Source organism: Coenobita brevimanus, chromosome 65, assembly GCF_032717465.1.
Source record: "Coenobita brevimanus isolate Jiangsu-jjx chromosome 65, ASM3271746v2, whole genome shotgun sequence".
Taxonomy (NCBI): Eukaryota; Metazoa; Arthropoda; class Malacostraca; order Decapoda; family Coenobitidae; genus Coenobita; species Coenobita brevimanus.
Window position 1 is genome coordinate 30,080,008 of NC_137018.1, and position 25,701 is coordinate 30,105,708.

Here is a 25,701-nt window from a genome sequence, read left to right on the forward strand (position 1 = left end):
AAGCTTGGAGCCTTTTGGAAGGATATAAGTCAAAAGCGAGAGGAGTTATTTGGGAGGAGCATGTGGAGGTACAAAGAGCACATGAAAGAATGAAGGAGTGCTACGGTGTTTATGCACTGGAATGTGAAGTGAACATGCAAGCAGAATTATTGTATGCCAGTATTGTAATCCCCACTAACACATGGAAGTGAAGTTTGGAGTCTTTTGGGAGGATATAAGTCAAAAGCGAGAAAAGTGGAAGTGAGTTATTTGAGAGGTGCATGTGGAGTTATGAGGAACACATGAGAGAATGAAGGAGTGTTACAGTGTTCATGTGGATGTGCTGGAATGTGTTAGGAGAAGTACCTTGAGAAGAATGGAGAATGTGAAATTGACAAGAAGGGTATGTGAGTGTAGTGGAGGGAGAGGGGGGATATGGGAGGCAGGATGAGATGGAGGGATAGGGTGTGTGTTGAAAAAAGGGCAGCTTGATGATGGAGGATAGGGTGTCATGGAGGGCAGTTTGTTTCTGGCCACCCCTTCTGGGATTAAGACATCTAGCTATAGCTAAGTAATGGAAAACAGTATGATTCATGCTGGAACATAATCCCATAAAGCAATTTGTGCTTAATAGAGTAGTTTCTGGGAATATGTATAAACTGTTAAGTGAGGAACAGGAACTGGTAATATAAAAATGGCAGTAGTATATGTTGCCATAATGGGACAAACCAGTACAAATGTCCTGTGTATTTTGGAAGATCAGTATAATGTAGCCAGTTGGTTCAATCCCAGTTACATCAATTGTCCTTACAAAATGTAACCACTTATGCAGCTTCATCCTCTTATTGTTGCTTGTGCCATCTGGATCACAGCCACATTGTCTAACCTTCTCAGTTGGAGTTCAGTTCATAGCCCATTCAGTGGATTGTTCACTCAAGCATGCCAGAAACTGTAGAAGCATAGTACATTAGGTTCATTAGTCATGGCAAACACTTAAAAGTGTTTTTGTTTTGATTTTATGAAGTGTATGTTTACAGATTTTATGTATCAGTACAGCACACAAATATTTACATTTCCAATGCATTTTTCAGATATTCATTTTTTTTTAATAGGTGTTTGCAGTTTTATTTGTAATTATTTTTTATTACCATGTAACATTGCATAATGAAAAGGCTGCATTTCATTTGCCTGTGATTTGCTGCATTATCTGCTGATTTTTTTTTTTTTTTTTTTTTTTTTTCAATATCTAATATATTGTAAGTTATGTTTCAAAGTGAACAGTGCTTTTATTTGTTATGCTGTTTTGTCATGGATACATGCTTGCATTCCCATAAAACACATGGTGGGTGCCTCACCATTACTGGGTGATACAGTGCCATTACAACCACTGGTATCTGAGCAGCAAAATATGGAGAACAGGTACAGTAGTGGGGGTGCTCACAATCCACTCACTCGATGTAGTGCTGCTGTCGGGTGTCTGCCCTTTCCTCTCCTCCATCCTTCTTTCCTTCCATCCTCTTCTGTCTTACTTTCCTTCATTCTTTCCTCATCCTTCTGCCTACAGGTAACTTTACACTCCCTCTTCTGTCTTTCTTTCCTTCATTCTTTCCTCTTCCTTCTGCCTGTGGGTGACTCTACACTGAGTGACAAGCCAAATGGTTTCTTGTACACCAGGAAACCATTTACTATGCTAGGTGGTAACCATATAACCAAAAATTGGCGCCTGGTGGTTTAGTGGGTAATTATTGTGCTCCAGTCGGATTGAGCTGGTGAAGGTTTATATCCAAGGGGTGGTTGGGGTTTATTGCTCATGTAATGCCACTCAGGGATGATTGAGGTTGGTCACTCTCATCTTAAATGTCAGGACCAACTGCCTAGCCCTGGGCTCTTATGCTCCTCATGGGGCAACATAGGATTGGATGATGGATGGTACAGTAGTGGTCAGTTTTGATCATTTCTCCATAATCTCAGGCTGCCTATATCCAGTCTTGTATCTACTGGCATTCAGTGATCGAGGGCCATTCAGTAGTCAACATATACTGTAATTTAATCATCACTTAAGATTTCTGTGGATATATACAGTACAGTATATCTGTTTTGACATGTACTTTACTTTATTAATTTGTTAAGTTTATATGACTTCCAAAAGTATTATTAGCAGCTAGTAAAGCATCTATACAAAATATGCAGAATGTATGATAATTATTAAATTAGAAACTTTCAAATCAGTTTTAGATAAAAATATTCGAGTACATGGTAAAGCAGTCATGGTAGACCTTTACCATGTAGAAGACAGAACTCGGCATATTCAGTACTGTATTGCTAATCTGCATAAAATTTCCTCTTATTGGTGTGTCCCTTCATTATACCTGTAATAAATTTGGACTGCTGGCTGGCCTCTCTGAGACGTGTGTGTGTGTGGGTGTACCAACAGGAAGGTGCACTGCGGCTTTACATCACGAGCCGCCATGACCCCCAATCACACCCCTCTCCCCACCACCACCACCACTACCACCAACAGGGACAGGTGGGTTATCATCCTTTAAGCCAGGACATCGTTACCAGCTAGCCCTCACATACCCATTAATGTGGGAGACATCACTATCTCATAACCACTTAGCTTGGTTGATAGATTTTGGTACTGCAGTTTATATTTACCTATCATGAAGACATTCTTGTCTTCAGTGAACTAATGTATAAGGATGTTGGCTAGGAAAATATGGACCATGTGATATTGTATTGTATACAGTAGTACATTCTTTTCCTTTTAGATTTTAGTCATAAGTTGTTTGAATTGGTTTTTACAGTACTGGTTTTATTTTAACTTCTGTTGTGAGAAATAAGAAAAATATGTTTTTACAACACTTGCCAAAATATTATACCCTAATACAGTAGCTACTGCCCTTTCCGAGGCATTGCATTGGCTTTGAGTAACATACCATACTTGAGTCAAAGGAGAAAACAAACATTAATGAACTGACATCGGCAGGGGCACCTACATCCTGTGAACCTTCAGGTAATCAGCTGTGATCAGTCCCAGGTGTTGAATAGTATGGTAATCCCTCATTTATCCAGACATAATAAAGCCAAAGGCATGTCCGGGTAGTGGCAACATGTGGATAATGAACACTATTCCCCTACCATACCCAGACCTGTTCTATACCCACCTCCAGCCTATACCTAACCCATTTGTACAGTACCTATGCTTAATTTGGCAGTTTTCCAGTCATTCAGGCATATTTAGACATCAAAAAACACACAGGAATATCAAAAGTAATGGTAAATCCCAAGAAAACCATGCAGAAAAACACTGAAAACCTGAAAAACATCCTACCTATACACTACCATATGCATAGTACCCCTCCTTATGTTGGTAGTGATATCAGGTTATTCTGCCATAAACGTACACAGGATTATCTAAAATAATTTTCAGCACCAAGAAAACCATTAAAAAAATAAATATATAAAACCAAAAAACACCCTACCTAAACAATACTGTATGTAGGGTATCCCTCCTATTTTTGGTGCTGTTTTTGGGCCATTCTCCCACATTATGACATCAAAACATATATAGGATTATCCTAAATAAATTTTAGCATCAAGGAAACTATGAAAGAAACCTAAAGTTACCTACAGAAAAACATTCAGTTGGGGTACTTACCATCCAGTGCACTGCAGACAGGCTTCTTAACCAGCCACCTCCAACAGGTGTAGAGTTGTCCCGTGTGGTCTATTGGCAAACAGTAGCGCCTAACAAGGATCAAGAAACTCCTCCTCGTCATCCTCAACCTGCCGGAGGTGGGCGACGACCGGTGATGTGTGGTGTGGTGATGGTAGCCTACCCACCTCAGGAGACTCCGAAGATAGCAGCAAACTTACGTCCAACAGAGACTTAACAGCTGTCGAGGTACTCGGTTGCGGGTCCAAAGGTGAAGGCAGGAAACGAGGTGGTGGTGGTGGTCGTTGTGGTGGTGGTGAGAATGGGCTGGGACTCGTGGGGGTCGGAGGCTTGAAGAATGAGTTGATCCTGGTCTGATGATAGGACTGACGATTCTGCCAGAGGATGACAGTGTCCCGGACTCCCGACAGCTGCATCGCCAGGCGGAGCAGCACCAACTCCCTGTCACAGTGTGGATGCTCAGCATACAACAGCACCCCATCCAGGTAACCACGGAGGACACTGAGACGAGGGATTGAAGGAGTTGCAGAGGGCTGTGAGTCAAGGTCCTCATCCTTGTCCTTGTCAGTCCTGCTGTCCTCTTCCATGCCCACAGAGGCAGCAGCGGCGATCTCATCAGACATGGTCTGATAACCAGGATCGCTTCTGTCGTCGTCCGTCTACATCATTGACATCCACCTGCTCTCCTGCTGTTGTAAGGCAACTGTGGAAATCATCCATGTCAAACCTCTCAAAGTTGTGCTCGGCTCTGATTCCCTGCAAGAGATGAGACGAACCTCTTTCGAGGGTTTTGACAGTGACTTCCTTCCACACGTTCACCCAGTTCAACACTGCAGACTTCAGGTCATAACACTGAAGGTTCTGCACGGTCTGCTCCCCACATGTGTCCTCGACCGTGTCCTCTTCCTCCAGCACCACCAGCACCTCGTTCAGGAACTTCCATCAGTACAGTCTTTGGGCAACCACAATAACACCCTGGGCCATTGATTGAAACAGGGCAGTTGTATTAGGTGCCAGAAACATGCACCTAATCTGCCCGCCAAAAGCAACCAAATCCTTCTCAGATGGATGCACAGGCGCACTGTCCAGGAACAGGAGTGCCTTCACCTCATCACGAGCGATACCAAGGACCTCCGTTTGATAACAGACGAAATGTCTGTGGAACCAATCTCTGAAGATCTTAGCAGTAAACCAGGCCGTCACAGAATGGTACCACACAACAGGCTGGCTATCCATCAACCTGCGGAGACAATGTAGTTGTTTTGCATGCCCAACAACAATGGGTTTGAGGCAGTGCATCCCGTTAGCATTGGCACAGCACAAAACAGAGACACGTTGTTTGGACATCTTACAATCAGGCAAGAGAGTGTATGTGAGTGAGGTGGAGGGGGAAAGAGGGAGGGGGAGGCCGAGGATGAGATGGAGGGATGGGGTGGAGAGGTATATGAGAGAGGGGGGTGTGAGCTGGGAGCAGGGGAGTGAAATGGCGGGGGACAGGGCGACTTGGAGGCGATTTGTTTGTGGCCACCCCAAACGGGATTGAGGCGTCCGGCAATAGATAGATAGATAGATAGACAACCAGGCACAGTCTTCTTCCTTTCCTCAGCTAGGGTGTTGGTGGGCAAGGAGCAGTAGAACAGACCTGTTTTGTCAGTGTTATAGAATTGACCAAGGGCAAGGCCCTCGTCCTTGATCAAGTGCTGCACATTCTGGCAAAATGGGTCTACTTCCTCTGCTGCTGCGTCCAAGGCCCTGCTGTGTGCTTTACGGCCAGTAAGTCCATGGTAAAGCTTGGAGCGAGTGAGTCATCCCTTGGACGTCTTGAAGTCCTGCACGTTGTGCAGGCGTGCAAACTTCTCAGCGGCAGCCTTCACCTCGGTCCCTCACACTAGCACACTGACACCACGTTGGTGATGAAACCACATCAGTGTCGACAGGTTGATAATGGCATGCCGGTTGTGGGCCATTACCTTCCTGTCGCCCCAATGTGTGCTTTCGGCAAAGTCCTGTCTGCACTGCATAAGTTTGTTGCATGATTTCTTGATATCGAACATTGTTGAACGGGCTAGATCATACTCACGAATAATGTGTCCTGTGGTCCAGCCCGCGTCAACCTTGCCCAGTATCTCACGTTTCTTCTCCAGAATCAGAACCTTCCTCTTCCACTTCTCAGGTGGTGATGGGGCCATCACCACACACATGAGAATACAACAGAGGAGGGCCACAACCAGAAGAAGATAGGGAACCATCACAGGCGCAACCGCAATCACTGCCATCATGGCAAGCGCAACCACTCACGAGGGACAGAAAGGCGGGAACTGAGGTGCAGGCTTGTGTTTGCCGGTAAGCAGTACAGTGCTGCCATATCACACCCAACAGTTGATTTCAAGCACAGAGGAAGCAAAACGCGGCAAACTGACATCTGCATATAAGGTTCACTTCCGTTTGTCCAAGCAAGGATAAGTACGTGATGGCAACAGCGGATGACCAGTAAATCACCGCCTCAGGCAGTGTATGAGTAATACGGCCTGCCAGGCGACTCTGACCATTCGGTAGGGAAGTGGACAGGCATGCATGGTGGGAGGTTTTGCACTAATGCTGGAGGCTAGGGGACTCCTGCCATTTGGTGTAGAGGCAGACGGGCAGTTTTACTGTACATTTACTCGTGGATTGTTGTCTGTGTTACATGCGTGTTGACCACCGGTACCTCTCAGCCAGGAACAATGCTTACCTCGTCCTTTCAAAAATAACCATAGGATTTTCTCAAAAATATGCTCGGTGTGTTTCCCAGACAAAACCACATAGGTTATCCTTACCTAACCTAACCAGACCTAACCTATGGCTGCTTGGCGAAGGTGGCTGACTGTGGTATTGAAATGAATACCCATATCGAATAGAAGTGTATTGTTCGGTACTGTGCATACACGCGTACAGGACTGTACAGTGTACTGTACTGTCATATGTATTGGTACAGAAATTACTGTAATGATATTGTAATGATCTATCTATTTATCTGTCTATTGCCAGAAGCCTCAATCCCACGTGGGGTGGCCACAAACAAATCCCCTCCACGTCGCCCTGTCCCCCGCCATTTCACTGCCCTGCTCCCAACTCACACCCCCCTCTCTCATATACCTCTCCACTCCATCCCTCCATCTCATCCTTGGCCTCCCCCTCCCTCTCCCCCCCTCCACCTCACTCACATACACTCTCCTCATCAGTCTCTCACCCTCCATCCTCTCCACATGGACAAACCACCTCAGTATTTCTCCTAACTCTTCCTATCACATCCGCATCCACACCACAATGCTCCTTTATATCCTCATTTGTCAGCCTGTCTCTCCATGTGACTCCACAGGCTCCACTTAAATAACTCATTTCCACTGCTCTCACTCTTGACTTGTGTCCTTCCAACAATGTCCAAGCTTCACTTCCATACGTTAGAGTTGGTATCACAATACTGGCATGCAGTGACTTTTTTACTTCCATGCTCACTTCTCTGTTTCTTTTCACTGCTTTCAAGGAACCAGCAACCTTTCTTCTTTGTTGTACCCTTTCAAGCACACACACACACACACACACACACACACACACACACACACACACACACACACACACACACACACACACACACACACACACACACACACACACACACACACACACACACACACACACACACACACACACACACACACACACACACACACACACACACACACACACACACACACACACACACACACACACACACACACACACACACACACACACACACACACACACACACACACACACACACACACACACACACACACACACACACACACACACACACACACACACACACACACACACACACACACACACACACACACACACACACACACACACACACACACACACACACACACACACACACACACACACACACACACACACACACACACACACACACACACACACACACACACACACACACACACACACACACACACACACACACACACACACACACACACACACACACACACACACACACACACACACACACACACACACACACACACACACACACACTGGAAGAGATGAATATTTTGGCTGAATGTCAGTTTGGATTCAGAAGTGGAAGGTCATGTGTTTCAAACTTGTTGAGCTTTTACTCAAGAGCGATTGATGTGGTACAGGAGAGAGATGGTTGGGTGGATTGTGTGTACTTAGACAGAAGGCCTTTGACAAGGTACCTCATAAAGACTAATGTGGAAACTAGAATATATAGGAGGACTAAGGGGAAACTTCTGGAATGGATGAGAGACTTTTTGAGAGACAGACAAATGAGGACAGTAATAAAAGGAAAAGATGTCTGGATGGAGGGAAGTAACAAGTGGAGTCCCTCAAGGCTCAGTGTTGGCGCCAGTAATGTTCCTGATTTATGTAAATGATATGGTAGATGGAGTGAACAGTTATGCGAGTCTGTTTGCTGATGATGTAAAGATCTTGAGGAAGATAGAGGTTGAGGAGGATTGTAAAATACTGCAGGAGGATTTGGATAGGATACACAATTGGAGCGGACGTGGGAAATGAAATTTAATGTAAAAGAAATGTAAAATATTGGAAATGGGTAAAAGTACCAGGAGACCATCACTGAATTATTTTTTGGGTAATGAATTAATCACAAAAAGGAGAGAAAGAGAAAGATTTGGGAGTGCTGGTCCAAGATAGTTTGTCACCAGAAAAGCACATTAACAAGATAGTTGGAGAGACTTATAAGCTCTTGACTAACATAAGAGTAGCATTTCATTATATGGATGAGGGAAATGATGAAAAAATTGATAGTGGCCATGATCCAGCCCCAGGTTAGAATATGCAGCGGTAGTGTGGTCCCCACACAAAAAGAAAGATATAAACAAGATTGAGAGAATACAAAGAACAGCAACCAAGATGGTCCCCAGTCTGACAGACCTGTCCTTCAGAGAGAGCTGGAAAAACTGGATTTGCCTTCGTTAGAGGAAAGGAGAAAGAGGGGAGACATGATTGCGGTGTTCAGGACCATGGTGGGAGTAGATAAAATTGACAAAGAAGATCTGTTTGTATGGGATAAGAGAGCAACAAGAGGACATGGAATGAAATTGAAAAAGTCAAGCTGCTTGAAGGATATCAAGAAATATAGCTTTCCTTACAGAAGTATAGACTTATGGAATAGCCTGGACAAAGAGATCGTCCAGTCTAAAAACATAAACGAGTTTAAAGTTAAATTCGACTTATTGAGAAACAGCGACGGAAACCCACGAGCATAGTACATTCCGTGTATATCACAATTAGGTATATTCTTAAATATTTGGAATGACTTAGACAAAGAGGTGGTGCATGAGAAAAACATTCATGTGTGTAAAGGTAGACTTGATAAATGTGGATATGGAGACAGGACAACACGAGCATTGCTCAATTCCTGTATACTACAAATAGGTAAATACAAATAGGTAAATACACACACACACACACACACACACACACACACACACACACACACACACACACACACACACACACACACACTTTCTCTATCTCTCTCTCTCTCTTTGTGTTCTTACCTAATTGTATCTTAACGGGAATGAGTCAAGCACGTACTGTCCCGTGTATCACATAACTTTTATCATACATATCCTTAAATTTATGAGTTGTTTTGGCACACACTGTTTCATTCGGTAGTGCATTCCACTGATCAATTGCCCTATCAGAGAAACTGAATTTCCTTATTTCCTTACATCTTTATCACCTCTCTTTTTATGCAGTTTTTTGCAGTGTCCTCTTGCTGATGCTTCCCCATAGGTTATATACTCATTTATGTCTATTTTCTCTTTCCCTGAGACACGTTTATGTAGCATAATCATGTCTCCTCTTTTCCTTCTCTCCTGTAGTGTTGGCAGATTCACTTTTTCTAGTCTTTCTTCGTAGCTTAGATCCCTTAAATATTATGCGTACCACCCCAGAAACGCCTGGAAACTATTCCCAAGATGTTTGTTCATTTTCAGAGCGCTTAACTCTTTTTCACCATTTTAGTCCTCTCAAAATACAGCCATCCATCCCTTAAGCTTGGTACCCATCTTGTACCAGCCCTTTGAACTTTTTCAGTCTTATCTTTGTGTTTCTTGAGATGAGGATTCCAGACTACTGATGCATACTCAAAGGTTGATCTGATGAATGATGTTATCTTTCTCAGCATGTCTTGATTTATGTACTGTATGTGAATGCTGTTCTCACATTAGCAAGCAGTGTATATACGTTCTGTACCTTCTCACCGATGTGGTCAGCTGGAGATAGTCTGTTATTGCTAATCACTCCTAGGTCCTTCTCTCTTTCTGATATGTGTAGGGTTGAACTTCCTAACTTATAATCCCAATCTGATCTTTTTCCACTTCTACCAAACTTAATTACCTGACACTTGTCCACATTGAATTCCATTTGCCATTTATCGCTCCATTCATGAAGTTTATTTAATTCTTCTTGTAGCTTTCTACAAGGGTCTGTGTTAGTAATTCTCCTTTGTATTTTTGCATCATCAGCTAACATATTTAGATAGCTTTCGTTTTCAGTGTTACTATCTGTGTCATTTATATACACAAAAAACTTATTTGGTGCCAGCACTGAGCCCTGTGGAACTCCGCTGTTCACTTCTCTCTATGATGAGTAATTTCCCCTTAGTACTGTTCTCATTTCCCTTTTTCTGAGAAAATCTTGCATCCAACAGTACATGTTGCCTTGGATTCATCCTTGATGGTATAGTTTCCATAAAAGTCTTTGATGTGGTACTCTGCCAAATGCTTTCATGACATCTAGATAGATACTCTCCACCCATCCTTCTCTTTTCTGTAATATTTCTGTAACTCTATCATAGTAGCTTAATAGGTTAGTAACACATGATTTTCCCTTTCTAAAACCAAACTGCCTTTCTGTTATCATATTGTGTTCTAGACGGTTTACCCAAACTTTTCTTGTCAGCTTTTCAAATATCGTACTTACAACACTGGTTAGTGATACTGGTCGATAGTTTAGTGGATATTGTCTGTTACTTTCTTGATTAGGGGAACAATGTTTGCTTTCTTCCAAATACAGTACCAGGTAGTTTTCCTTGACCCAAGGATTCCTTGAATATTATATTGGTCTACTTAAATCTTTTGCACATTCATGTAGCACCCAACATGAAATTTCGTCAGGATAATTTGCTTTTCCTTTGTCTAATTTACTTAACTGCTGTATTTCTTTTTCTGATATTTGTATATCTGGTTGTAATGGGGTGTATAAAAGCCCTCATTGCTTAGAGGCAATGTGGGGATCCTCTCTTTGGCTCAGTGGTAACATGCGCACATATGGAGCATGAGGGTCTGCGTTCAAATCCCGGCCAGACCACTGTGATTAATTTGTTAAGTTTCAGTTTGGGCCTTTACATTGGTTGGCAGCAGTGTGGGATGTGAGGTGAAGGCCTTGAGGGCAATGATGTTGATAGCCTTACATCCCGGGGGTGAGCTGTCTGTGTGGTTCACGGGCTTTCCCCAGTGGTGGCCTCCAGTGTGCTATGCTACCACGTGTGTGTTCGAAACTAATCAAATTAACCCCTTAACCGCGGGCTTGTTTTGCTCTGTCTTGCGTGTCCCGCGGTCATATTCAGGCTCCGACAGACTCTCAAAAAATATTTGCCAAAAATCAGTTATTAGTCTTAGAATATTAAAATTACATATGCATATGGCACATAGTTTCAGCTTTCTCCTGGGATATTTGTTCAGCCTTCGTCGAGTACCGTAGGACTTGTGGAGACCTCTGAAGTTGCGTAACGAAGTCTCCACTTTACACTTCCCGACAACCCGTAATATGATTACCACAGCCAGATATTATCACTAGAAACATTATTCTATGATTATCAAGTAGTTTGAAATCCATACTCCAAAAAAAAAAAAACACTGTGAAAGCAATGAAAATTACTAGCGGGTATGACCTTCCCAGCTTGCGCTAGTTCGCCGCTGGTATTCTGTCATTTATTATTCAAACAAACACTTACCCTTTATATTCTTATTATTATATAACACTTATATATATCTGCAGTCTTTATCCATAAGTTTCCTACAGTAGTATTAGTTTATTGTCACTGAAGTCATTCAATTTTTCATTCAGTAAAATACGTAGAGAGCCACGGATTCACTTTGACCGTTATAACCTCAAGTATTTGTACTCATATTCTTATATTACTAATTATTTATGTTTCTATTTACATTTTCTATTGTATTTTCAATATTTACACTTCTATTTTACTTACACTATATTATTCACTGTCACTTGCAGTAACATAAAACTTTATTACACTGTTCAATCATATGTACATCCATTGCTTTCACTTGCTATTTACACATTATATACACAGTATTTACACATTATTTTTATTTCCCACTTGCACTGTTAGAACTGCTTCTGGCTGTGGTAATCAAAGAGGCAGGTAACGCAGAGGGGAACCTGGCACTCAGCGCACTGCCAAGAGGTGCGTTTGTGCTCAGGTGTGCATCGGGTGGTATGTGCACACACCTGGCACCTGCGGATCACAGCCTTCCTCTTGGTTGTGGCAGGCATTTGCACCAGTCTGTGCCGATCCATGTACGCCCTCTGCTCAAGTCTGTCGGGAAGTCTTACTGCATGGCGCCTTGGAGCTGTTGCTGTCACCTTACCATATCTTTCAAGCAGCTGCTGAACACAAGTCCTGGCGAACAACCTCAGGGAGAAGGACTTGGGTGGCTTGACCTTCATCTTGTACAGGATGAAGGCATTCAGCATTGTCATGTCTGTGAGATGCTGAAAAACTTTCCTGTACCACCTAGTATTCTTCCTGAGGCAGTTGATCTCTCCAGTCATCATATCGGACTTGTCCACCAGCCGCATGTTGATACTGTAGTCGATGACAGCATCAGGTTTCCTCACAGGTTCGCCTGTCCTACGGTCGACCTTCCCACTGTCTTTCAGTTCCCCCTTGTGTACGGTGCATGTGCATGACCCTCTTGTCATGCCACCGTATTGCCACCATCTTCTCAGACTTGCATAGGTGCACGTCTCCTCGCTGCGAGGTTCCTGCCCCTTGGAATTTAGGGAAGTGGGTACGATTACTCTTGACAGTGCCGCAGGAGCCGATGCCGTCCTCTGAAAGGTATTTGGCAAGTTTCGGTGCTGTATAATAGTTGTCTGTATACAGCACATGATTCCCACCAAAATAACCTTCAAGGAGCACTTTCACTACATAGCCTGAGAAGCCAAGGAGGTGTGTTTTATCAAGATCGACAGTGCTGGCTGAATAAATGACGAAGTCAAGGATGTACCCCGTCTTACAGTCGCACAGTACAAAGAACTTGATTCCAAAGCGATGGCGTTTGCTTGGAATGTACTGCACAAACCTAAGACGTCCTCTGAACAAAACCAAGGATTCGTCAATGACAACCTTCTGAAAGGGGTGGAAGAATGTCATAAACTTATCCTTCATTCTGATCAGAATCTCCCGGATCTTCCAGAGTGGGTCGGTTTGGGAAGGTACATCGTTGTTAGCAAAGTGCAGGTTTCCCCTGATGTTCCAGAAACGATCTCTGGCCATGTACTTATTGAAGGTGGGTGAGGGTAGTAAGGGGTCCATGGACCAGTATTCTTCCAACTCATGCTTCTTTGAGTGTGGCATGAGAAGCATGAGGGCAAAGAACACATACAGCTCCTGCACTCCCAGCATGGACCACTGTTGCATCTTGGCCGCACCTGTACCACTTGCAGCACATTGTGATTCATACCTGTTGGTCTCATCACATATGTGCTGCATGACTTCGTCATCAAGGAAGACCAAAAGGAAGTCAACACACTCAGCATCCTCGTCAAGAATGAAGGCAGGCTGTATCCCTGAGGAACTGTCATTGAAATCAAGATGTTCTGGGACAAAATCGGACCCTTCCGTCCATGCAAAGGCGTCCAGGATTCCCTGTCGTGTCGGTGTAGAGTGGGTGAGGGTGGAGGGTGGCTGTGAGGCAGATTTATCTGGTTCAAGGTCACTCGCACTGATCCTGGGTTGCCGTACAGCATTAGCAGCCCTTACTCTACTGGCAACTCTACTTTTACGGGTCAGGGATTTACTTCTTCCTCTATGGCCTGCCTTCACTGTTGATGCTGGTGGCAACTCCGACAACGAAGACTCTGGAGATAATTCAGCAGAAGAAGAGGAAGAAATGAGTGAAGTGGGGCTTGGGGAACGGGGAGGTGATTCACCTCGGGAATCATGGCGGGCTGGGTCACGCGGGGCCATTGTTCTGGGGCTAACCCGCCGCCTTTTCACTCCCTTCCCAAATTCCTTCCCTTGCTGCACTTAGGGCTCCTTTCCTTTGGAGCCTGGGATAACTTGGGACACTGAAGCACTCATACTAGGAGTTTCTGGCACAATTTCCTCACCCGGCTCATCACACGAATCACCTGAAGGATCATAGTCACTATCCCTCATTATCATTGATAATTCGGCTAATTCACGTTCCACTGCAGAGTCACTTAGTCCTTTCCTGCTTCCCACACGAGTTTTTGGGGGTAGAGGTCACGGGCCCCTTTGCAATGGGCGCAGAAGCGGCAGAAATGGCGGGGCACGAGTGCGACATGCTTTGACCACAGAGGAGGACAAGGAACTGAATGGTCGCGGCTTATCTGAGAAGGCAAGGGTTGACAGTGACAATGGGGCTGACAGTTGCTAACTTACATGCTAAAAAATTATTGGTAGGAAATCTCGGCAATACATAAAGAAATAGGTAGTTCCAGGTGAATGTAAATGTCACTTAAGTTTCTCCCTTCCTTTCTTATATATATTTTTATTACAGAAATAGATTACAAGGCATAATTCAAAGGGGAAATTACCGTGGGAATTTAGCGAACGAGTGCATGTGAGGTGTTGTCAGGTGATAATTAGCCAATTCCAGGTGTATACCACTATCACTTACCTTATTTCTTTTTGGTATATATTATTTTGTATAAGTATAGGGCATAGGGCTTATTTTAATGGATGAAATCAGTGGAAAAATCCGGGGGAGATTTGCTTTAGCGCAGCATGGCAGGGCAGGCGATAGGAAAGGGTAAAGGAGGTGAGGTAGGGAAGGGTGAGAGGGTACTGGAGGGGAGGTAGGGAGGGGAGTCAAGAACGGGGGAAAATGGCTAAATTTTCAACAATGGATGGGAGTACAGATGAGATTAGGAGTGCTGACTATTGGTGGACAGTAGCACTACATGCTAAAAAATGATTAGTAGGAAATCTCGAAAATACAGAAAAAAGTAGGTAGTTCCAGGTGAATGTAAATGTCACTTTGGCTTCTCCCTTCCTTTCGTATATATATTTTTTTTACGAGAATAGATTATATGGCATATTTCAAAGGGGAAATTTCTGTGGGAAATTAGCGAACGAGTGCACGTGAGGTGTTGTCAGGTGATAATTAGCCAAATCAAGGTGTATAGCACTATCACTTACCTTATTTCTTTTTGGTATATATTATTTTGTATAAGAATAGGGCATAGGGCTTATTTCAATGGATGAAATCAGTGGATAATTCCGGGGGAAATTTGCTTTAGCGCAGCGCGGCTGGGGAGGTGAGAGGACAGGGTAATGGAGGGGAGGTAGGGAGGGGAGTCAGGAACGGGGAAAAAAATGGCTAAATTGTCAACAATGGGTGGGAGTACAGATGAGATTTGGAGTGCTGACTAGTGTTGGACATTGGCAGTACTGATAAATGATACAAGCCACCATTTGTAAGCCCGGGAGAATTCAAAATAACACAGAATCACAAAAGTGACGCCCTGCGGTGTGATCCATTGTGCCTGAGTGTCACGAATGTGACGCCCCACGGTTAAGGGGTTAATCACCAGGGGAAGAAAAGAGTGATGTAATGGGGTGTATAAAAGCCCACATTGCTTAGAGGCAATGTAGGGATCCTCTCTTTGGCTCAGTGGTAAGGTGCACACATATGAAGCGTGATGGCCTTAGTTCAAATCCCGGCCAGACCACTGTGATTAATTTGTATTGTTTCAGTTTGGGCCTTTACATGGTAGTATGAGTGGGCATGCTTGTTCCATATCATCTATCTCAGAATCATTTTCTTCTGTAAAAACTGATTGGAAGTTTTTATTTAGTCCACCTATCTGTCTATTGCCAGATGCCTTAATCCCATATGGGATGGCCACAATCAAATCGCCTCCATGTCGCCCTATCCCGCACCATTTCACTGCCCTGCTCCCAGCTCACCCCCCCCTCTCTCATATACCTCTCCACTCCATCCCTCCATCTCATCCTCGGCCTCCGCCTCCCTCTCTCCGCCCCCCTCTCCCCCTCCACCTCACTCACATACACTCTCCTTGTCAGTCTCTCACTCTCCATCCTCTCCACATGGCCAAACCACCTCAGTGTGTTTCTCCTAACGCATCCTATCACATCAACATCCACACCACAACACTCCTTCACATCCTTATTTGTCAATCTGTCTCTCCATGTGATTCCACATGCTTCTTTCAAATAACTTACAGTATTTCCACTGCTCTCACTCTTGACTTGTGTCCCTCCAACAAGGTCCAAGCTTCACTTCCATATGTTAGAGTTGGTATCACAATACTGTCATGTAGTAACTTTTTCACTTCTTTGCCCACTTCCCTGTTTCTTATCACTGCTTTCAAGGAACCAGCAACCTTTCTTCCTTGTTGTACCCTTTCAAGCACTTCACCCTCCAAACTTCCATCCTTACTCATCACACTGCCGAAGTACAGTCAATCCTCGTAAATCGCGTGTTCATAAATCACGGATTCATAAATCACGGCTAAGTGGCTGTCAGACTGCCGGCACCCTTAAGTCGCTGTTAAGTCACGAAAATCGCGGACCTAGGCACCCAAGTGGGCCTTTTCCGAGGAGAATCGTAAACCGCGGCATTCAAATTGAAAATCGCGACCCAACAACCAATCACCACACATCCCTGGTGGCAAGTGTGCATACTAAGGCCGCCACGTTGTTGTTGTTCATCCCGCCTGTCTGCACACTACAGACCATCGCCGTGGAGTACGAGAGCTACCTGCCTTTTTTTGTGCACTTCCCCCCCCCCCACCTTCCATGGCCCCTCCCGAACCCCCGATGAAGCGCTCTAAGCAACATGGTGTCAAGAAGCTGCCGCCGTTGTTGTACAGTCAACTTTTTGAGCTCATTCGTCGTGTTAAGGGAGAGAAGTTTTCAAGGCTGGCGAAAGAGTTAGGGAAGAACGAGTTGACCATAAGGATGATCTACAAAAGCAGGGAGAAAGTGAAGAAGCTTGTCAAAGCTTATGGAACTGGGCTCATTGACGGCCGGGTACGGTGCAGAGACGAGGCAGTAATTTGGACAGAAAGATGTCTGGAGATGTTCGTCCTGAGGCAGGCAAGGAAGAATATTCCGGTCAACGGCTCAGTCATCAGGGAGAAGGCTAAGAATTTTCACAAACTGGCAAGTCAATGGCTCGGTATCAACGCCCCTAAGCCCTTCCATGCTAGCCATGAGTGGTTGGCTAACTTTCTGACAAGGAAGCACCTGAAAAACGTGCACACGACTGGAGAGAGTGTTTCTGCTGACGTGGCCGCGGCAGAGGACTTTTCAACCGTCCTCCAGGCAGTTTTGGAGGAGGGGGGTTATACAGCAGAATCTGTTTTCAACATGGACGAGACTGGACTCCAGTGGAAAAAGCCCTAGCACCACATACATCCCACGTCAACACTGAAAGGCACGGGGAAGGAAGCTCGACAAGGGGCGCTACACAGTCATTTTTTGTACTAATGCCAAGGGAACATTCAAGATGAAGCCTTTTGTAATTAATAAGACAAGAAAACCCCGTGCCTTCCGCAACCTCGAAGACATGGATCAGTCAGGGGTGCATTGGCGTCAGCAGGCTAAGGCATGGGCTTCTATAGGCTTAGTCGTGGACTGGTTTGACAGATTTGTTGAGGATGCGAAGGCTCATTGCCAGCGTGTTAAAGTGCCATTCAAAGTGTTGCTACTCATGGACAATGCTACCGCTCACTCACAAGCCCTAACCTCACGTCACCCCAGCGTCAAAATTGTGTTCCTCCCACCCAACACCACCTCTCTTCTCCAGCCACTTGACCAGGAGATAATAGTGAATACGAAGCTGTTTTACACCCAGTTATTTTATCACCAGTTTACCTCAGCTGTCATTGACGATGCACCGGAGCGGCAGCTGCTGAGAGAGATCACGGCAGACAGCAGCGACAGTGAGACAGAGGTGGGTGTTGTCGAGCCTAACCCCAGAGAAAGTCGGGAGGTGTTGTCTGTGTACCAGTTCCGGAGGAAATTTAACATCAAGGACTCTATCGATGCACTACTAGAGGCTTGGGGCAAGCTTCATGTTGCAACGATTGCACACGCCTGGCGCTTTCTCCTGCCTAACCTCACAAGTGACAATGCGCCAACTCAGAGTGTAGAGGACAACGGACAGGCTGTTGTTCAACTGGCTCGGAATCAGCCAGGCTGTGGTGAAGTGTCAGCTAGTGACATAATGGACGTGATTACTGAGAAGGTTGATGATACTGAGGCTGTCATGGACGCTGTTATACAAGACAACGAGCACTTGGAAAGACAGACTAACCGTGAAATGAGTGAAGTGAATGAGCAGGAACGTGGCGAGCCTTCTATGAAGGAGCTCAGTGATTTGCTTGTTTACGTAGACTTGGCCAAGGAGATTGTGAAATCCATTGAACGTGATGAGGAAAGGTGTAGTGAGAGTATTGGTTACCTAGAAAAAGCTGTGCGTTTTTACAAGGAATTGCATAATCGCAGAGTTAATGAGAAACATCAGGAACTCATCACCCACTATTTTGCCTGGGCAAGGGCAGAAGCTGAGCCTGAACCACAGCCTGGCCCTTCACACACTGAGGATGTGGATGACGTAGCATTTGTCATCTCTGAGGCAGACTTTGAGGGCTTCCTGAGGGAGGTAGAGGAGCTGGAGAAGGAAGAACAGCATGAGGGAGCACCCCCACCTCATGCTGAAAGGTTCTAAGTTCTTCCCAACACCACCCCACTCCATTCACTTAAGCAATATCGTCATAGGATTCAGGTGAGATCCCTTAACATGGTTTATTTCTATTTAATACATGCACTGAATATTCCAAAATTTGTATGTTTGTGTTTAGTGGTGCCTAGATAGGTGTAGGTAGGGTGCTGTGGGGGTTGGTTGGCCGAAGTCCAGACCCAAATTTATTTTTCACGTAAGAGTTATTATTTATAAACCACGGAATTTGTAAATCACGGCAGTGATCCAGACCCAAATTGCTGCGATTTACAAGGATTGACTGTACTTAAACGTACTCACATTTTCCATTTCCTCCTCATCCAACCTCACTGTTTGTCAGTTATGTTTCTGGCACATGATCAGAGGTGTTTGGCATTCTTGATTAGTCTAGGCTAAGGGATGTGTAGTTGTCACTTCCTGGAGAACTTCAGACATAAATACTTGTTTTACATATTGTTACTTATAGCTATGTAGATACATACTGTAGTTACAGTATTGTGTCATAACATATTATGCCTACAATAGTCCTCCCTCCATTAGTCTCTAGGTACCCCACGCAGTGCTGCAATGATCCAGTGCTGAGACCCTTGAAGGCCTTATGGCTCTGATTCTGCTGCCTCCAGGTTCATACCAAGTATCTAGTTGAATTTCCTTCTCTCAGTTCTTTGGGTTCTAAATTTGGATGTTTCACCGAAATTCCAGCCGAGTCTTAACTTCTCATGTTCTATGCAAATGAAATTTTTACCTAGTCTTAACTTCTCATGTTCCATAGCACTTTGTCATGCCCCTGCCTTCCCATGCTTAGAGTTCAAATAGGTCAGGTGTGACTCCTTGACCTTCTAGCTCATTAACCTCCATTTTCCATCCATCTCTGTTCCATTGCAGTTGTTCTTTTGGACAATACTTTATGTCACCTTAGCTTCAGGAGATAAGATTTAAGGGTTCTATTTTATCACTTACTAGGAGCCATGTTCATTGTCAAAAATTGCAAAATGTCAGTGTTCAGTTATTGACTTGATTGACCATGCTGTCACAGAAATATGTAGAGAAAAATTTTTCATTCATTCATTCATTCATTGCCAGACGCCATGTATCCCAAATGGGGTGGCCAACGGCTTAGAGTTAATTGTTTTACAGGGAGGGGGCACTAATCCTCCACCAACCCCACTTGACAGTGTAAAATTTAAGACAGTTCTCTCATCTAACCTTCATCATTTTATTATATTTGTCCAACACTAATGTATAAATTCATCCCATATGGTTTATTCTTCACCTAACTTGTCCTAGGATACCCTAACATTTTCTGTCCTAGCCTGATGTAGACTATTTTATCTATTTTATCCTAACCAAATCTAACCTGAACCTCTCACAATCAGAACTCTACTATTCTGTTCCAGCAAATGCAAGGTGATTTGATTTAGCTGCCATCTCAAAGTTGTGATGGGCTGTTCCCAAATGAAGAATTCTTGGATCAGAGACTTGGGCTTCACCCTTTACATTCCTTGCTCTTTACCTTAGTCCAAAAATATTGGTAGCAACAGGTATATCAAGCAGGATGTACCACTATCAGCCCGTTTTCCCATGACCTTTTCTCTGGCTCTGCATTCTCTTAAAGTAGTTGGTTCTTATCAGTTCTTCCCTTCATCACCTATCTGGCATTGCAGAGAAACTGAACTTCCTAGGATAATTAGGTATTCAGTATTTGTTCTTCCTCTTTTTCTCTTGAAAACCTAGTAAAGACAAATCAGCCCGTTTTCCCATGACCTTTTCTCTGGCTCTGCATTCTCTTAAAGTAGTTGGTTCTTATCAGTTCTTCCCTTCATCACCTATCTGGCATTGCAGAGAAACTGAACTTCCTAGGATAATTAGGTATTCAGTATTTGTTCTTCCTCTTTCTCTTGAAAACCTAGTAAAGACAAATCAGCCCGTTTTCCCATGACCTTTTCTCTGGCTCTGCATTCTCTTAAAGTAGTTGGTTCTTATCAGTTCTTCCCTTCATCACCTATCTGGCATTGCAGAGAAACTGAACTTCCTAGGATAATTAGGTATTCAGTATTTGTTCTTCCTCTTTTTCTCTTGAAAACCTAGTAAAGACAAACCACCTAATCTGGGGTACAGAAAGAATGCATAGAATCATTGAATGTAGTTATATGTTTACCTCTAATCCTTGCTAATCTGTGTGTCACAACTGTCAGTGCCTTTTTATGCTACACAGGATAAAGGGTACACTCCTGAGTCAGAGGGAATCTGCTGACAGAAATCACAGCTTATTTTTGTGACCCTTGTTTAATTTCCCAGTGATATTTTTGTTTCACCATTGCATTTACTCCAGCTTTAGAGCTTTACTGTTCCATGTTGATGCAAGAGTCAATTCATCAGTGAGGTTTCATGACTCTTTCAGGATTTAACCCACCTTGTATGCGATGTGCTTCAGACAGCATACTTTTATTGTAGGTATCACAGAGGGAATTGTTAAACCCATGTTAAGTCCCTAAAGACCATTCATCATCGATCAATGTGTTTGAGACAAGATATGTTCAATCCGATCCACATTGATTTAGTAAAAGCCACAAAAAACTAGGGAGAGGTTGCCATTCCTCTCTCATGATGTAAATGGAAGCTAGCAAATGGGAGCAACAATATCTGGTGATGTCTGACACGATTGGTCCCCCTAGATGTGGTGGGAGGCCCCCCCCCCCTGGCCATCTCTCCACCTTCCTCTGCCCCATTGGATCTGCCTCTCACTGTCTCCTCCCACCCAAGTCTCCTCCATACCCCCTTTATACCATTGTGGTGGTTTGTAGCAGGCATATTCCCTCCTTATTGAGGCCCCACATCCCCTTCCATCTCCTGGGGCCCCCCACAGCCACTCCACCTCTCTCTGCCCCATTGGTTCCTCGTCTGACTGTCATCTCCCACCCAAATCAAGCAAGCCAAACACCACGCCATTGCTACATTGACTTACAAGCTGTTATTCTCAACCAGTTTTATGCAATGGAATATATCTTATATATGTTATTAGTTTATTTATACAAGGTTATTAGCCAAAGAACATTAGTTTCTTTGTATTATTTACCCATTTTCCATCATTTTCAATGGGAAACTCTTGTGATTGTACGGTACCTGCAACTTATGATTTATAAAAATTATTATTATTTCTCATCATCCAGTGGATGATGGATGGATGGATTATTATTTCTTCTGTTTGACCATTTGCACACATCAGTATAGGTTTTTTTAGCATTTTATATAACGCATATGTGTATTTGATTGTATTATTTACATGCAGAACCTAATATTTTTATATGACAAGCAATTTATTTTTTGTTCAGTCTTTCATTTGTTTATATTATCATAATGTTTTATCTTCATTTATACATTTCCATTTACAGTATATATAAATATTTGTCTTACTGAATGATTTATTTATGCTGTGAATCGATACATTTTTATCTTGCATGCAAATGTAATTTTTTCCTCTTTTTTTTTTTTTTTTTTTTTTTTTTTTTTTTTTTTATGCGCACTCATACTGCATGTTTAAAACGCCTGAGCACATGTTTCATATTGATTTGGGTAATTTTTTGTAAGGTTGTGTGGCGAAAAATAGGCATATGCCAGGATTTTCTTATTTTCGTTCAGACACGATGGGTAACTTTTATAATAGTTGATGGTTGATTGTACGGTAACCATTAGGCATATGGGACTGAGATTGGCATTTTCAGGTGTGTGAATTCAGGCTCTTTTAGTTGATAAGAGAAAAATTTACTTTGATGACTGTTGAAAAGTCGATGCCTTTTTGCGGCTGACTTGACAATCAGGCCTGGAGATTTACGGACTTTAGGGGTTACTAAGTTAGCTTCAGAGTCAGGTTGCCTGCATTCTGCTCACCTCACTCACAGTACTTTGATCCTAAATGTACCCAGCTGTAATGACATCTTCATAGTCTTGTATAAAAATATATACTGTATAAATTTTCAGAGGTCACCAAATCTTTTAGAGATATTGCCATGTCTGTGTAAGAATGGCAGTGCTCACTTACCCCATAATACTGTGTTACGTCAGCTAAGGTTTTGGGATTGCTGATCCATTCGGTTCAACTGGTAGAGAGGTGGCCTGTAGTCCTACTGGACCCAGGTTCAAATCCCCGCTGGGGCCTGGAACAATTTAAGGATTTGAATTTCACAAAATCAGACTTTACTGATCTACCAGAAGACCTGCCGACATGTCTTAAAAATACCCCTGCTAATACCAATACACCAGTCCTGTATGAGACAGCCCTAGCATGTATTCAATATGGACGATGGGTGTTTGTAGAGGTGTATGGTATCTAGGAGGACTACTGGGCCTTGAGAGCAGGCTGTGAAGCCTATGCCCAGAGCAGGACACATATAAAAATATAAAAAAATAACAGGTCTATCTATCTATCTATTGCCAGACGCCTCAGTCCCGTTCGGGGTGGCCACAAACAAATTGCCTCCACGTCACCCTGTCCCTCGTCACTTCACTGACCTGCTCCCAGCTCACACCCCCCTCTCTCATATACCTCTCCACCTCATCCCTCCATCTCATCCTCAGCCTCCCCCTCCCTCTACCCCCCTCCACCTCACTTACATACACTCTCTTCGTCAGTCTTTCACCCTCCATCCTCTCCACGTGGCCAAACCACCTCAGTGTATTCCTCCTAATGCTTCCTATCACATCCACATCCACACCACAATGCTCCTTTATATCCTCATTTGTCAGCCTGTCTCTCCATATGACTCCACAGGCTCCTCTTAAGTAACTCATTTCCACTGCTCTCACTCGACTTGTGTCCTTCCAACAATGTCCAAGCTTCACTTCCATACGTTAGAGTTGGTATCACAATATTGTCATGTAGTAACTTTTTCACTTCCATGCTCATTTCCCTGTTTCTTATCACTGCTTTCAAGGAACCAGCAACCTTTCTTCCCTGCTGTACCCTTTCAAGCACTTCACGTTCCAAACCTCCATCCTTACTCATCACACTACCCAAGTACTTAAACGTACTCACATTTTCCAATTCCTCATCATCCAACCTCACTGTACAGTCACTGACTTCACCTCTCTCAAAGACCATCACTTTCTCTTCCCTACATTCACCTTTAGATTTCGTTTCTTATACACACTCCCAAACTCATCCAACAAGCCCAGCAGCTCCCCATCGTCTTCACTCAACAACACAGTATCATCTCCAAACAACAGTACAGGGAGTTTCCAAACACTACCCTCTTTCATCAGGGCCACTCCAACATCCACTACCCTACCTTCTACCTCTTTAATTACCCCATCCATGTACAGATTGAACAACCATGGAGACATGACACATCCCTGTTTTAACCCAACCTTCAAAGAGAAAAATTCACTCAGTTCACCATCCACACGCAATGCAGCCTTAACATCATCATACATACTCTTCACAGTATTCAACAACTTCCCATCTACTCCATATATTCTTAATACTTTCCACAATCCTTGTCTATCCACCCTGTCATATGCTTTCTCCAAATCCATGAAAGCTGCATACAACTTCTTTCCCTTCTCTAGAAACTTTTCCACTAAAGATCTAAGAATGAATATCTGATCTACACAACTTCTTCCCTTCCTAAAGCCTCGCTGTTCATCTCCAACTAATTCCTCTGTTCTTTCTCTAACTCTGTCAATAAGTATCCTACCATACACTTTTCCTATTATACTAAGAAGACAAATGCCCCTATGATTACCACACACTTCTTTTTCCCCTTTTCCTTTGTACAAGGGAATAATTATACCTGACTTCCAATCCTCCGGGACTTTACCTTCCTCCCAGGCCAATCTACACATCTTCCACATCCATTCTACTACTATCTCTCCCCCATGCTTCAGCATTTCACCACACACTCCATCAATTCCTGGGGCTCTCCCCAATTTAACTTTCTTCATTGCTTCCACAACTTCTATCTTGCTGATTTCTTCCTGTCTTCTCACCTCCCTCCTTCTCCCAACCATTCCCCAGCCACTTATACTCGCATTACTTCCATCCTCTGTGTTCAACAATTCCTTAAAGTGTTCTCTCCATCTGCTCACTTTTTTTCCCTTCTCCACTAGTAATCTACCATTTTTATCTTTCACTACCCTGCTAACTTTACTTCCACCCTGTCACCTCTTTCCAGAACATTTTCTTACAGTCCCTTCACTTTACATTCAAATTCCTTCCAAATTCCAAATCCACTCTCTTCTTACTCTCTCTTACTAATCTTTTCACCTCTCTCTTTCTTTCTACATATAACTCTCTCTTCCGCCTCTCAACTTCTTCCACGCCCCTATTTCTCATCCATTCATTGTATGCTTTCTTCTTTTGTGCCACAGCCTGTCTCACCTCTTCATTCCACCACGTTGTTCCTTGCACCCCCCTGCGTCTTCTCTTCATCCCACACACCGTATCACATGCTGCACATATTTCTCCTGTGAACATCCTGCACACACCTTCCACGTCCCCCATCCGCTCCAATTCATATTTGCCCAATCGTTCCTCCAATTCTCTCTTATATTCTTCCTTTTTCTCATCCTCTTATAACCTTTCCACTCTCCTTGCAAGTACTCCTTCTTCCCGTCCTTCCCTTCTACTGTTTTTCCATCTTATTTGGGTCTTGATTCTGGCCACCACCAAGTAGTGGTCAGAAAGTCCACTCGCCCAACCTCTATAGGCTCTTGCATCCATTACACATCTTCGCATCCTCTCATCCACACACACACATAATCAATCATTGCCTTCCTTTCATTCAGTTCATCACCCACCCTTCTCATCACTCGCCATGTATACCTGTGGATCATTTTATGCCTGAAGAGGGTATTGGCTATCAGCAAGCCCCTCCCAGCACAAATGTCCACTAATGCACTACCATTCTCATCTATCTCAACAGGCACACCCCACTCACCAACTATTCCATCCACCTTCACATT

General features: G+C 43.7%; 1 protein-coding gene across 1 annotated transcript in view; it reads left to right on the forward strand.

Annotated features, from left to right (window-relative positions):
* NfI (Nuclear factor I) overlaps window positions 1–25,701 on the forward strand; it is a 483,234-nt gene that overhangs the window by 402,879 nt on the left and 54,654 nt on the right. Inside the window, exon 14 of the mRNA XM_080276464.1 lies at window positions 2,386–2,506. Coding sequence (XP_080132590.1) covers window positions 2,386–2,506 — 121 coding nt within the window. The remainder of the gene's footprint in view (window positions 1–2,385; window positions 2,507–25,701) is intronic.